Here is a 14,440-nt window from a genome sequence, read left to right as displayed (position 1 = left end):
TGTGTGTTTAGTGCGTTTGCCCGCCCCCCCCCCCCCCTCCCCCGGGACCGGGCCCTGCTCCCGCCGTCCGCCCAAAGGGCCTCAGGCCCCGGCCTGGAGGAGGAGCAGAGCCCGCCCTCACAACCAGACCTCTTGCCTCGCTCTGTCTTCCGGCCAGAATCAAGAGAGTCTCTCTTTCCTGGGCTGATGGAGGGATTTTTGGCCTGTCTCCACCCAGAGCGGCCGGCTGCGCCGAGCTCGGGGTGCCCGGCGCGGGCGTTCGCAGCTCCGGGTGTGCGGTGCCCCGTTAGGAAGCAATCCTCATTCCTGCCGTTCGCGTTCGAGTTGTTTAGGAGGGAGAGGTGTAAACTGAGACACCGGCAATTGACCTTTATCACACCGCAACTGCTATGTCCGACCTGCCAGCTTGGCCCAGTACGAAATGAATATAGCAGCGCGTGAAGCTAGTAGCTAAATTTGTGTCTTTGGACCGATAACCGTCTTAAGTATTAGACCGGGGAGGCGCCTACTGACAGCCTCTTTCTGCGGCTGACCTGGGCTGAAGACGTCCCATGGTTTGTAAAGCTCGGCAGTGCTACCTTTCGATTGTGTGGAGAGGGACAGTGAGCAGGGCTGGGTTACCGGCGATGTTAGTGCAGCTGAAACGGGGTCGAACTCAACAGAGCTGCGCTTGGGCTGGAAAATAAGCTTGGTGGAAAGTGCAACCAGGTGCCGGGACTGATCTTAGCGAGGAGGGAGTTGCAGTGGATGCAGAACTAACCCTTCGCCGCTTGGGCTGACCCCCAGTTCCCCCGCCTTGAAGCCAGTTGTGTGAGAACTTGTCCATGTCTCTAAAGCGCTGTTGCTTTTCTCTGCCTGGCTCAGCATGACCTTGCGATTGGGGTTTATATATTTAGCTCTTCTAATTTGGTTTTCAAGGTGCATATTTAACCTGCGCATGTTCCTATTACTGATTCCTTTGGGCATCCTTTCCCGTTTCTTCTGATCGTTGGCTGTGCTTGTTTGGTGCCATTTGCCTTGACGACACAAAGCCCACGAATTCTGACCAGGCCCTTTTGGTGCTGCAGAATACAAAATGAGTCATTGTAATTAACATCACAGAAGGGCAGACCTATTAAAGAACATATTTCTCCTTCAAAGTCCTCAAGCAGAAGGAGGGAGATTATGTTCAAGTTTTTTTATTTAATCAGCATCATTTGTCCAGAAACTTACTGAAGTCTTCCATGCACATGATGGAAGCTGGAACACAAGCCCATCCTGTTATGAGTTCTTTTTGTCGTGTTGGAATCGAGGAAGAGCCCAGAATCCCTCCAGCATGTTAAAGGGGAGATTTCCCGTTGTGCTTTGGGTCCCGGCGTTTTCTGGGACCTGAAAGTGAAGCTGTTCTTTTTTGTTCTTCCTCTCCACAGTCCCACCGCAAGTTCTCTGCTCCCAGGCATGGCCACCTGGGCTTCCTCCCCCGCAAGAGAAGCCGTCGCCATCGAGGGAAGGTGAAGACATGGCCTAAGGATGATCCCAGCAAACCAGTCCACCTGACGGCTTTCCTGGGCTACAAAGCTGGCATGACACACACTGTGCGGGAGGTGCACAGGCCTGGGCTCAGTAAGGCTTGGCTGATGGAAGCAGGGAGCCACATCCAGGAGGGAAACGAGGGAAAAGACTTGTTGGTGGGAAAGGCTGCTCCTGGGAACGGGTGGTGGAGCACGTAGCTTCCAGGCTATCTCCCGTAATGCCGTCCAGATCTTGGATGGCCAAAGGCCACCTCATGGCCAGTGTGAGCTGAGTTTGGGGGTTCCTGGGAAGTCCTCACGCCGGTACGGTGACTGGCGGTTTGTTGGATCCTGCTGGCGGAAGGACTCTGCAGGGCAACCACCTGACAAATCCTGGGCTTGAAGTGCCTTGCTGGGGAAGTTTATAATGTTACCCTCTGGGATGCCCACAGGATTGGAGCCAAACTCCAGGGCAAGATTCATTCAATGTACTGCTTCCCCCAACCCGGGGAAGAGGGGTTAAAGAGTGCTGGGCCACGGGGTCTAACCTGTTCGGTGTCTGGGGATCAAACCCTGCGTGGCCCTCCAGCAGGTGGGAGATGGAGGGGCTGAGGCTGGCTGTGAGAACAGAGTGTGACTTTGCCCCCAGCACGTTGCTTGCTCGCTGTAACGGCACGGGCCATGAATGGCTCCAGGGAATGATCTGGTCCTAGACGATGCTGAGCACCATTTCCCTTTGCTGTCTTGCAGAGACCTCCAAGAGGGAGGAGGTGGAGGCCGTGACCATCATCGAGACCCCCCCGATGGTGGTGGTGGGGGTCGTGGGGTACATAGAAACACCGAAGGGCTTGAGGAATTTCAAGACTGTTTTTGCTGAGCACATCAGTGATGAGTGCCGACGGCGCTTCTACAAGAACTGGTACGTGCCTCCGCGGCTGGGGAGGGTCCCTGGGGCACTGCAAGTGGGGAGTCCCTCGCAGGTCTTCCCCGCAGGCTCTCCATGATGCCCAGCCGTTGCAAACAGCTGGCAGCTGGCTCTGAGGTGGCGTGAAACTGCTATTTATTTAGCCATGCACAGAGATACTGCAAACAGCTTGATGCTGGGAATCGGCATATGCATATGTAAATTTATTCTAGTAGTTGAACTAAGTTAGCTCTCTCCACAATATCATATGGTAGTGCATGCTGCAGGTCCGTTTTCCTTTGTGTAGGTCGGGCTCATTTACTCTCCATTAAACTGGGATACTTGAGCTGAGGCACCAAATGAAGGGAGTAAAACCAGATTAGTTGGGGAAAATTGATGCAGAGTGTGACCCCTGGCCCTTGTAAACATCAGCACCCGAAATCCCACACCAGCGGAGAGGAAAATGGAAACATGAATTTCGTAACTGTAGGAATCGTGTCTCCTGCAAAAGTGCCGTTGAGATCCACCCACCACATGCCTCTGATCCCTGTCGGAGGCTGTTTTCTCCTTTCTCCTCTTAGCTCTGATTTTGCGCTTGTATTTTGATGGCACTGAGCCAGTCAGTGGGAGACAACTGGATTCCTCATGCAAAAAGGTTTGAATTACCAGCCCTTCTTTGCAGCTCATTATTCACTTTCCTCTTCCCACCTCAAAGCCGTGTGTCGTGGCCCCGGCAGCCAGGCGAGGTTCAGGTATCCACAGGTACCTTGTGCCTCCAGGGAAGTGCCTGGCAAGGTGATCTGTCCCCCCACGCTGCGCTGTCTCAGGGCACAGCAAAGTGCAGAAGCACTTCACCATTCAGCTCTGCTGGATGTTAAACACTTTTGTCGTAGGCACAAGAGCAAGAAGAAGGCGTTCACCAAGTACTGCAAAAAATGGCAGGATGAGGATGGCAAGAGGCAGCTGGAGAAGGATTTTGCGGCTATGAAAAAGTACTGCAAGGTCATTCGTGTCATTGTGCACACGCAGGTCAGAGCCTCACCCCGGGGGGTGGGCAAGGGGGACTCGGGGTCTTCCTCAGCTCGGGAGCGTGGTGAGGGCCTGGGAGCCGGGATCACGGGGGTGTCTTGGTGGGGTCACAGGAGGCTGAGCAGGCAGACGCACGTCAGAGGGTGTGGGACAGGGCATGCAGGCAATGGGAGGTGCCAGCTGACTTTTCCAGCTACCTCCTGACACCCACCCTGTCCCTTTGAGGTGGGCTCAGCAGAGCTCCCTGCTGGGGGATTACCGGAGGGGGCTGTGGCACGCTGGGGAGCCCACACGCCGTGGAGGAGAGCAGACTTTGTGCAGAGCCTCAGCAGGTGGTAAGCCCTGTGTCAGCAAGGGCCCCATGATCACCTCAAATTAGCAACTGGTGTCAGATGTTTGGGCAAAAATAACCCACGGGCAGGCACAGTTTTGCTAGATGCTGATTGCTAGGTATACAGGGCTCATTTTCCTGCTGATCCCTGGAGTTAATGGCTGCTTTGGAGTCTGGGGCAGAGCTAAGCTGGCTCAAGGCTTCACTTGTGGCTGGCACAGACCCTCAAAGTCCTGCTGTAGCAATTTGGCAGGGGCTTTGCACAGGGAGCTGGGACTGGGAGAGAGTGGAGGCACCTCTTGGTGGGAACTAGGAATAACTGCTCGGTCTGGAAGCAGAGGTGGAGCATGACCAAAGGAGAGGCGCTGACTCTGGTTCGGAGCACAGAGCTGCATTCTGGCTGGTTGCAGTGTTCAGCCTCAGACGGTGCTCTGGTGATGGGCTCCTCTGGGGCGTTCACCATGGCTAGTACTACCGTGCTTAGCTTTTGGGGTAGGATGAGGCTGGCCTGCTCCTGTGCTCCCTGGAGAGAGGGTGTGGGTCAGCTCCTGCCTGGAATGGGAGCACTGGGAGATGGGGTGGTTGGGCTCAGGGAAAAGGAGTTGGGTCCAAGAGATATGTAGGCATGGTGACCCAGGTCGCTGGCTGTTATGAAAGGGGTTGACAGTGTGATAGAGAGGGGTGGTGAAGAGCTGGTCCTGCTCACCCTCTGTGCCCCTCACAAACGGTGGATGATGTGGCCCTGCCCTCATGTTCATGCCTGGGAGGTGAAGGCAACATTTTGCCCTAATGCACTGTCTAATGCAGATGAAGCTGCTGCCGCTGCGGCAGAAGAAGGCCCACGTGATGGAGATTCAGCTGAATGGTGGGACAGTGGCTGACAAGGTTGACTGGGTCCGTGAGAGGCTGGAGAAGCAGGTCTCCGTGCACAGCGTCTTCAGCCAGAACGAGATGATTGATGTCATTGGCGTGACCAAGGGGCATGGGATGAAAGGTACAGAGCAAGGAGGCCCTTGCCAGGGGCTCGGTTCTGTCCTTCTCATATGACACTACCCATAAGGTAGTGCTGGGGGAGGAGACTATTAGCCATGCTGAGAACCCACCAACTTATTGCGCAAAGGGAGTAGCAAAGAGCCTCTGGACCTCAACCGTGATGTGCAGTTCCGTTGTAGCAGAGCTTGGTTTCCTTAATCTCAGTAAAGGCCATGTTTTCTACTGTGCCCAGAGTCCTCCCGGGAGGCTCAGAGGCACTGTGAGTACGTAAAGCCATTGCACGCCTCACAAACGCCACGTGTGCGGAGGTGTGGGTGTTTCTGTGCGTGTGCGTGGATGTGCTCAGCAGGAACATGTCACAGTCTGATCAAATCCATGAGAAGTGAGAACAGTTCTGTGCTCTGGCCTCTCACGGTGGTGACAGCTCTTGGTCTCCTTCCAACATGGTATCTTCCAAGAACTGCAGAAGAATAATGAGACTCTCCCCTCCCCAGCACTCAGACACCAGCCCTGAATCTCCCCGGGGTTCTCACTGCCCTGTCCGGTCACATTTCCAGGGGTAACGAGCCGTTGGCACACCAAGAAGCTCCCCAGGAAGACACACAAGGGCTTGCGCAAAGTTGCCTGCATCGGAGCCTGGCACCCGGCCCGGGTTGGCTACTCCATTGCTCGGGCTGGCCAGAAGGGCTACCACCACCGCACGGAGCTCAACAAGAAGGTATGGCCCAGGTGGGCTCCCTCAGAGCACCACTGCGCCTTCCTGCCTTCCTTCCTCCCATGCCGTCACCATCCTTTGCACCGTGGCCTCTGTTCCCCCCAGCTTCTCAGATGTTTCCCTAGAGATCTGCAGTGCTGTTGTTCTCCGTGCCCTTCCCTGTTGTTCCCTGTTCCCTTGTTCCCTGCTCAAGGGACACATCACAGGGGGCACATCTTGGTGAAAACTGCATCGTCCCTGTGACATCCCTCACTGAGGGGGTGGGAAAGTCGCCGTCTCAATTTCCTTTCTGTTCCTAGATTTACCGCGTTGGCCGTGGGATCCACGTGGAGGATGGCAAAGTGGTGAAGAACAATGCCTCGACGCACTACGATGTCACGGAGAAGACCATTACGCCTCTGGTAAGGGCTGAGGGGGTAAAAGGGCTGTGACTGGCCCTGGCTACAGGAATCCTAGCCAGGGAAGTAATTCCTTGGCTGGAGACACCCGCGTAAGAAATAATTTGAAGGAAATTCACTGAAAGAAATGCAGTGATTCCTTTCCTCGTGTTTTGGATGTGGAAAACCATCTCTGTGAGGTGGTTTTTTAGGCCCATTGGTAGACCCAAACACATAACTTTCAGCTGATGACTTGGGCAGGAACCAAGAACTTTGTTTAAAAAGAAAAAGAAGTATAAATGACATTAAAAATCTGATACTTAACAGATAAATGTTTGTTACTTGGTTTAAAAATTCACTTTTGCTTATTAAAAACTGTTAACTTGGGAGTCTAGCCAGCTCTGCTCTCTGTTCACCCACATCCTTCAGGGAAGGAAGCAGGGTTGCTGGTTCCCCAGCTCTTACGGGGTGCTGCTTAGTTTGGATCATGCAGTCAGTGGGGCTGACATGCTCTGGTGGTCCTGAGCAGGCAACCTGAAGGGTGCAGAGTGTCGTTAGCTGGAAGGACTGTCAGTCACTACCTTCTCCTTCCCTAGGAAGTGCCAGCTGTGGACACATCTGCTCCCGTCCGGCTCTCCTGCCTGCCAACCCTCTCTCTCCCTCTCTCCACAGGGTGGCTTTCCTCACTATGGGGAGGTCAACAACGACTTCCTCATGCTGAAAGGCTGCGTCGTGGGCACGAAGAAGCGTGTGCTCACCCTCCGTAAGGTGAGAGCGCAGCCGGCGCTGGGGAGGGACGGGCTGTAGCTCTCCGCGAAGGGATTCACCACGTGGAGAATGCCACTGCCTCCAAATGCTGGGCAGGGAGACTGGTCGGGTCCTTGATGCTGTGTTGCAGAGGGCATGTGGCACCTGAGCGTGGTGCTCAGTGAGACCGTTCGCAGCTAGGAGGTTTGTGGCAGTGTGCAGTCGGATGTACTCTCTCTGGAGACAGAAGCTGCAAGCCTCTGAGGGCTGTGATGTGGGGCCCAGAAATGGAAACCTTGGCCGTAAACAGATTGTGAGCAAATGAAATGCTAAGTGAAGAGTAGGCTCATTTCAGAGCTGCTCTGCAATCCAAGGCATCACCTGCCACCTGAGCACCAGGGTGTTTCTCTGAGAAGGCAGATTTTTGTGGAGATATTTGTCTAATGGATGCACCTAGGATATTTCAACCCTGCTTCCATCACAGCAGATGTCCAGATTTTCTGTAACGATGAGCCTGATGCATTGTGACTCTTCTTTTCCAGTCCCTTCTGGTGCACACAAGCCGCCGGGCTCAGGAAGCCATTGAACTCAAATTCATTGATACCACTTCCAAGTTTGGCCATGGCTGCTTCCAGACAGCTCAGGAGAAGCGGGCTTTCATGGTGAGTTACGTTCTGCGCCGGCTCCAGCTCCCAGGCCATGCTCGCAGCTGGGGCTACAGCAACTGATGGACTCCAACCAAGCATCTGCTTCTCGATGTAACAGCAATGAGTGATCGGGACCGTCTTGCGTAAAAGACAGGCATGAATTCAAATCACACAGCAGATATTATGCTAAGGAAGAACATGATGGTTGTGTGCATGATCCAAGACAACCCAACTAGCAAATAATATACCATATGGCCAACCAGTTTCCATTCACCACGGGACGTTTTAAACAAGCAGTTAACTTGGCAGGCACTGCCTTGGACATATGGTCCCTTTCACCCGTAATTGTGCACTTCTTTTTGATTTGTTTGGAATGATTTATAACTTTAATGTTCTTAAGAGGAAAAGGTTGGGTCAAATTCAGACACAAATTTGCGATTCTTTTGTCAGGAAGCTTTCAAAAAGGCCAGGCAGTATATTTTTCTTAAATCCAGGGCAAAAAAAAAATTTAAAGAATCCAAACCAAGCAGAGTTTCTTGAAGAGTTTTGCAACCTACACCAGGCTGGTGCATAAGTCTGAATGTGAAATTGAGGAAGCGTTGAGTAAGCCAGGCCTTCAGCTAGCAGAAATGAAAGAAACGACTGCCTGGATACCGCGCAGATGTAAACCGTGTCCGGATCCGGCCTGTCAGCTAGAAATCCCATGTGAAACTGGCTAAGCCTCCTTAGCCCCGGGAAGGGGGATTGGCTATGCAGTGCCTTTGCAGAGCTCTTTAGAGGTTAAGCTGTTTTCCTTTATCTCAGTGTTAGGAGCTTGTTCTGTGTTCTGCTGTTGCTGTCGCTGCAAGTCCCGAGTAGCTGTGGCGTGGACCTTAGTGACAGGAGGTGGTTTTACCAGGTTGCAGGTGTTTTCTTTGCCATTTTCTACTGTGGGGTGAGAGCTTCCCCCACATACAGTGTGGTAAAACTTTACATTTGGCTGGAAGTAGAGGCACATAAGTAATTCTTGCCATCTGCTCCCATAGGACTTACTTGGTCCGGGACAACCCCATTTCTTAGCTGGTGGAAACCCCTCAGGCTCTGTTGAGTTGGCTGATGAGAATCTGCGCCTTTGGCTGTGGGAGGCCTTGCCTCCTCCAGGGCTCGGACAGCAGCTCGGCAGCTGCTCCGCCGTGGCGGGCTCCTGGTAGCGTTCATCAGCACGATTACTGCTCCCCTCCACGTCCCCTGACTGCAGGCCAGCCCGCCTGGCTCGGAGCAGGTCACTCACTGCCGCTCTCTGGCTGCTTGTGTGGTTTCCAGATAAACAAACCCTTTGTGCAAGGGCAATGATGTTCCGCTCCCGATTCCTGCAGGGCCATGGAGGCCCCAGGGGCGGCTGGTGAATGGCGGCACAGAGCTCCCAGCTGGGGAGCAGAGACCAGGAGCAGCCTTGCACGGCAGAAAGGGGCCAGAGCTGCATTTCTGCTGCCCGCAGCTCAGATGCAGCCTTGTAGGCCAGGTTTGTCTGCCACTGCCACTGAGAGCTCTCTGCTCTGCTCTCTTCCAGGGCCCTCAGAAGAAACACTTGGTGAAAGGGAAGCCAGGAGTGCAGGAAGAGCTGTAAGGACTCAGATACGCAAGGCTACCTAACTGGCCACCTTCAATAAAAAGGCTTCAAGCCATGTCTGCTGCCTGTCTTCCTTCTGGAGGGGTGTCCTGCCGGCATTCAGTGCTGCCTGTGGGCAGCAGCGTGTCCTCGAGGCTCCTCAGCACGTGGGGATGGGACAAGTAGCACATGAGACTGGCCCATATGACAGGGACTAACTGGGACGGCCAAGTGTCTGCTCTGTCCTCTGGACCCTCCCTTTCCTTTGCCTGGTGAGTTTTTTTCCACTGCCTGCACTCACCCAAACCACGGTGAAGACTCCCCTTCCTCTCTTCCAGAGGGGAGCAGAGCAGGTACCAGCACTTCTGCCCCAGTTTCCGCTGGGAATACAGGGCCTCCCCGTTACCTGCCTCTGCCCAGTCTCACTGACCATCTCTCCCCTCGCCGCCTCTCACACACGCACACTCAGGCACTCCTTTTGCTGAGCTGAAAGTATGACCCGTGGACTTCTCTCTGCACAAAGCCCCACGATCCCAGCCGGCATCCTCAGCAGAGGTGGGAACTCGTGTACAATAAGATGGCTGCTAGGTAAGACCGGGCAGTGATGGATTTATTCAGATTTTGGACTCATTTCCCACCCATGTTTTCCTTGCAGTCCAGCTGCCTGCAGCAGAGGGTGTGACGTGTCTTGGAGCTGTGATGTCTTGGATCAGCGGTGATCACAACTCCTTCAGTGCAGAACTGGTCTGGGCGTCCTGCACCCTCTTTGGGAACCAGACAGCAGAAAGCCCAGCCCTCCGCTGGTCCAGAGCTGCCCCCTTGATCGGGAGTCCTGGGAACCTGGTAGGAGGCGCATGAAGTACTTAGGTCTCCAGCAAACCCCTTGCCCTGGGTCTGGTTCTGCTCTGAACGTGTGCTTGCAGTATTTGAGGAGGCGGCTCATCTACAAAAGTGCTGAGGATGAGATGAACCGAGCAGTTCAGACCCCAGGGCATAGCCCTGGATGCGGTCAGTGGCCAGGCCCTGGCTGGCTCCGTGTCCCGGCGAGGCCCCTGAGCTCTGTGCAGTGTCTCTGCCCTGCCCGTGGGGCTGTGCTTCAGAGCCTCTTCTCTCCCTTGGCTGGTAGGTCCCTGGGCAGTCCCCCAGTGGGTGGCTGAGGATCCAGGCCAGAGCGCATGATGGGAATGATGAGATCGTCCATGTTTGGCATCACCAAGATTTTCTGAAAAGAGGGATCCAGAATAACAAGTAGGTGGTTTTGAATACCGCTGCCTGACTGGCGACACATCTGCCGGGAAGTGGCCTTGGCAGGAGCCGCACTCGGGTAGAAACCGGGGCTGTGAACAGAAGGTCTGGGGCTCCCGTCCCCTCGTCAGCAGCTGACCGTGCCTGGCCCTAGAGGATTACCGGCTCTGGGTATCTCAGGATGGGGACGAAGAGGAGCAGTTTTTCTTTGCCCTGCCCACCTGTATGGCTTCAAGGGTGGTCATGGCAGAGGGCAGGGACCAGCACTTGGAAGCCATTCAAATGGGCAGCTCTTTGGGGGGATTTGGGTACCTAAACATCTGTGGGGACATTTCTGCTCTTTGAGCAGAGGTCTCAAAGGCGAGAGGCTGAAAACAAACCAGCGGGTACCTTGTGATGGTAAATCTCCCAAACATCCCAAAACCAGAGTGGATGGGTGAATTCAGCCCTTCTGGGGGGTGTCTGCCTGGGACTTGCTGACACTCCTAACCCCCCCCTGTTTGGGGCAGGGCTGCACATGCTGGGAGGAAACCACTTCTCCTCAAGCACTCTAGTGCTCAGAGCACCAGCCCTTGGAACTGGTTACTTAGGTTGTGTTTCTTGACTGTCCAAAGCTGGACAGACCAGATCAGATGTTGGCTTTCTGTAGAGATAACCCTGGCCCAAACTGAGGTCTGATTATCCCTGATCGCAGCGATGCCCGTGCTTCAGCAGGGTTTGCTGAGCCCTCTAACAGACCACACACCTGAAATTCGTGCTGCAGCTTCTTCTCGATCCACTCGGTGACATGGAGGAACGTCACCTCCCGCTCGCCCAGCTTCGGGCGCACCTTCAGCTCCAGCTGGGGCGGGACTCGGAAGCTGTACCTGCAAAGGGAAAGGAAAGAGGCAGAAAGCATCACGTCCCGAATATGTGGCACAGCCCACATGGCCCCACTGCTGGGTTTTAGGGACCTGCCTCCTGGGAGGAGGTGGCTGGGTTGCAGCGGGAGCTCTGGGTCCCCAGATCCTGTCTTGGCCTGGGTGGAGACCAGGAGAAACGAGTCTGAGGTCTCCGACTCCCTTTGGGAGAACAGCCCTGGCTTGCTGGCACCCCAGATGAACACGAAGCCCCAGAGCTGGCTCCTTGGCTGAGCCACAGGGAGCAAGGGGAGCTGGAAGGAGGATGCGCGTGTGTCCCCGCACGGGAGGAAGGAGAGCTGGTACCAGACACGGTCCGTTGGTGGTGGGGGGATGTTCACGGCCAAGGTGCCTGCCAGCTCCTGCACCTCCACCGTCAGCAGCAGCGGTGTGTTGGAAACCTCCTCGATCTTCTTTTTGATGAACTCGTTTTCAGTGGCCTTCTGGAAGTACTTGGACTTGGCGATCTTATCCACAAAGCGCAGGATCTTCCGGCTCGTGCTGTTGCTGCTGACGTGGCTAAAGCGAGCGGAGCCACGGCTCAGCAGCAGGGTGAGACCCAGAGCCGTGCTGGCTTTCGGCATCCCCCGGCCGTCTGCCACAGCACCCCGCAGGGTCAGGAGTCCCCTATGAAGGGCTGCCATGATGTGCCGGGATGCCTGTGTGTGCCCTCCCGGGGAAACCGGCCCCCAGCCCCTGTGCTGGCATAGCACCGTGCCTCCCCAGCATCTCCCCGTACACCCCGTGGCGCAGACCCCAAACAGCCCCTTACCCCTCGGCGCCAGGCGGTGGGACCCGCTCCCCCAGGGCTCCCGCAGGCTCTGCAGCACCGACGTCTTCCTCATCGGAGGAGCCGGCGCTGGATGACTCCGCATCGCTGTCTGCCAGCAGGATCAGCCGTGGCCTGGCGCTGCGAGCCCCAAGGAGCATCACAGGGGTGCCCTGGGGCCAGCACCCTCTTGCCTCGCTCAGGCAAGAGGAGGAGGAGGATGAAACCCAGCCATGCACATTCTCCTTACCCCTCTCCGCCTGCCTCTGCCGGGCAGCTCTCCTCTGCAGCACTCTCCTTCCCCAGCTTGCAGAGGTTCATCTTCGTCTCGAGCGTCATCTGCAACGAGCCGCAGTAGGTGACCTCCACGTCCACCCAGAGCCCTGCCGGGGAGAGGGACGGGGCAAGCCCCTGTCAGCACCGCAGGGGCCGAGGGCTGCTCGTGTGCCTGCCGACACCTCCCTGCTTCGGGGACCGGGCTGGCACCTCGATAACAGCTGCTGTGGAGCCAGCCCTGGGATCCCTGCCGCTCTGCAGGGCTCTTACCTCGGTCATTGACGGTGGTGTTGGAGGCACTGAGGACCGAGGGGATGGATGTGCCCATGTCCAGCTCCGTCAGCGTCAGCTCATTCATGAAATACGGGAGCTGATGGAGGGAAACCACATGGGGATGATCACCACAGTCTGGCACCCGCCGTGGGGCCTTGGGGATGGGGCTCTCCCGGGTGCTGTGATGCTCCTGCCTCTGACCTTGATCTTGCTCAACTTCTTCTGGATCTTGCTGGACACTTGCTCGGCCCAGTACCGCTCCCGGAGGAAGTCCCAGAAGATGCGCCCCACCAGCGCGTTCATCCAGGCCATGCATGCCTCGCTGTGCCCAGCCGTGTCCTCACCGAGCTGTGGAGGGACAGAAGCCACGAGCCCCTGGAGTGAGGTGGCCCCATGAGCAGTGGGACCCGCTGGCTGGGTGCTCCCTTGCACCATGGCTTGGCTGCTCAAACCGTGGTGCCGGGAGGGAGGAGACAAACCACAGGACTGGAAGTGGCTGCACGCAGGGTCCATCAGCCTCTGCTTAGCGCTCGTGTCCCGCTCCCGGTGCTGGATTTGTCCCACTCACCTTCATGGGTGTGGGGCTGCCCAGTGCTCCGTGAGAGGGGCTCCGATCTGGGCTGCCCCCCACCTGCGCTGGCACGAATCGGGCCATGTAGGTGCTGTAATCCAGGAAAATCTTCTGTCGGACGCTTCCCGCCAGGTCCTTGGGTGGGACAGCGGAGGGGATGTCCTCGGCGCTCCCTCCGCTGCTGCTGCTGCTGCTCCGCGGAGCTGGTCCCACACCTGGAGACACGGGGACATGAGCGGGTCAGGATGGCATGAGAGGTGACATGCCGCCTGGCTGCGATGCACGCACGGTGACGTGCCACGATGCACATGCGGTGACGTGCTGCCCGTCCGTGATGCCAGCGACATGCCACCCACCCTGTGCTGGCAAGGGGGATCCTCCAGGCTCTCCCTGCTGCTGCAAATGCTCTTGGCTCTGGGCTCCTCCATCTCCCCCCACGCTCACTGCTGCCTACCAAGGGCTCGTCCTCCCAGCACACGTGCAGCTCCCACCCTGGATCAGACCCGGCACAGAGCAGAGGCCACGATGGCTGCTTCTCACCTGCCCTGGCTTTGCCGTGGCTGCTGCTGGGTGTCCCACGGGAGGCTCGCACGAGGTGCTGGTACCACTCCTCCTTCTCCCTCCCAGTCCGCCCGAAGAGGTACAGGCACCTCTCCCTGCAGTCCCCTGGGACATCCTGGCCTGGCACTGGCACCTTCTTCGTCCCTTCATTCCTCTGCAGCTCTGCGTTGTGCTCCTCGCTGCTCCTGCACTCCACGTCCGCCAGGTCGGGGAGGAGGATGCAGATGGGGTATTTCTTGTTCCACGTCCGCTTTCGGGCCAGGCTTGGGGGGCAGAGGAAGACCTGCAACACCGAGAGCAGTGGTGAGGCCAGGGCACTGGGGGTCCCCACAAGGGGAGAGTCCCCTACTCCCACGGGAGAGTCCTTGGCGCTGCCGGACTCACCTTGGCATCAGTCAGGTCATAGCAGCGGTGGCTGACGAAGACGGTGTCGAGGATTTCTTCCTCGAAGGTGGCTCGGCGTGGGATGTTGCTCTTGGGGTAGGAGAGCTTGAGGGTGGCCCCATCCAGCGTGGCGAGCACCGAGTGCGTGAGCGAGGGGTGGAAAAGCTCAGGGTCGTAGACGTGCAGCTGGTTCATCCAGCCCTGGGTGGGAGGAGAGGGAGCTGGCTGCTTCCCCCTGTGCCATACGGGGTGGCAGCCTGCATCCACTGCGGGCTCGGCACCCCCTCGGTGCTGCACCCCAAACCCTGGGCTCCCCTCCAGCCGCCGCCCAGCACCCCATCCCAGACCACCCCTCTCCTACCTGGAGGCGGTGGGTTTCCCACGGCTCCCCCGGGAGCAGGTCGGGGCACAGGCAGCCCTGTGGTCCCCGTCCTGCCGGCGGAGGCTTCGGTATGAGGAGGAGGACGGCAAGGAAGCCCAGCACCAGCCCGCAGATGAGCCCCAGGCAGAGGCCGGCGGCGTAGGGCGGCAGCGGCAGGATGAAGTAGCCGTAGGCGAGGAGGGCAATGGAGGCGAGAGCTCTGCCCGGCACCGTGGCCCCCGATCGTGCTGGCGGCAGCTCCTCGGGGGGTGGCAGCCGG

General features: G+C 57.1%; 3 protein-coding genes across 3 annotated transcripts in view; 1 reads left to right on the top strand and 2 right to left on the bottom strand.

Moving 5' to 3' along the window:
* The window catches only part of NDUFB10 (NADH:ubiquinone oxidoreductase subunit B10), a gene marked incomplete at its 5' end in the record, with an annotated part of 2,878 nt that extends 2,592 nt beyond the window's left edge, over window positions 1-286 (bottom strand). The window contains one exon of the mRNA XM_009286484.1: window positions 130-286. Coding sequence (XP_009284759.1) covers window positions 130-286 — 157 coding nt within the window. The remainder of the gene's footprint in view (window positions 1-129) is intronic.
* Window positions 287-407: 121 nt separating this feature from the next.
* On the top strand, window positions 408-8,897 carry RPL3L (ribosomal protein L3 like). Its single transcript, XM_009286483.2, has 10 exons — window positions 408-554; window positions 1,410-1,602; window positions 2,241-2,409; window positions 3,288-3,423; window positions 4,562-4,748; window positions 5,305-5,465; window positions 5,762-5,863; window positions 6,512-6,607; window positions 7,129-7,248; window positions 8,783-8,897. Exons 1-10 carry the CDS (start codon window positions 552-554, stop codon window positions 8,837-8,839), a joined length of 1,224 nt encoding a protein of 407 aa, XP_009284758.1. The 5' UTR covers window positions 408-551; the 3' UTR covers window positions 8,840-8,897.
* Window positions 8,898-9,917: 1,020 nt separating this feature from the next.
* The window catches only part of LOC103905034 (testis-expressed sequence 2 protein), a 5,134-nt gene continuing 611 nt past the window's right edge, over window positions 9,918-14,440 (bottom strand). The window contains exons 2-12 of the mRNA XM_019473959.1: window positions 14,161-14,430; window positions 13,800-14,000; window positions 13,395-13,698; window positions 12,852-13,069; window positions 12,485-12,631; window positions 12,281-12,380; window positions 11,985-12,117; window positions 11,738-11,875; window positions 11,272-11,484; window positions 10,812-10,932; window positions 9,918-10,043 (exon numbers count right to left, since the gene is read on the bottom strand). Coding sequence (XP_019329504.1) covers window positions 9,918-10,043; window positions 10,812-10,932; window positions 11,272-11,484; window positions 11,738-11,875; window positions 11,985-12,117; window positions 12,281-12,380; window positions 12,485-12,631; window positions 12,852-13,069; window positions 13,395-13,698; window positions 13,800-14,000; window positions 14,161-14,430 — 1,971 coding nt within the window. The remainder of the gene's footprint in view (window positions 10,044-10,811; window positions 10,933-11,271; window positions 11,485-11,737; window positions 11,876-11,984; window positions 12,118-12,280; window positions 12,381-12,484; window positions 12,632-12,851; window positions 13,070-13,394; window positions 13,699-13,799; window positions 14,001-14,160; window positions 14,431-14,440) is intronic.

This window comes from Aptenodytes forsteri, unplaced genomic scaffold, assembly GCF_000699145.1.
Source record: "Aptenodytes forsteri isolate BGI_AS27 unplaced genomic scaffold, ASM69914v1 Scaffold55, whole genome shotgun sequence".
NCBI classification, from domain to species: domain Eukaryota; kingdom Metazoa; phylum Chordata; class Aves; order Sphenisciformes; family Spheniscidae; genus Aptenodytes; species Aptenodytes forsteri.
Note: the sequence above shows the minus strand (reverse complement) of the source record. Positions and strands in the feature narration are given on the sequence as shown.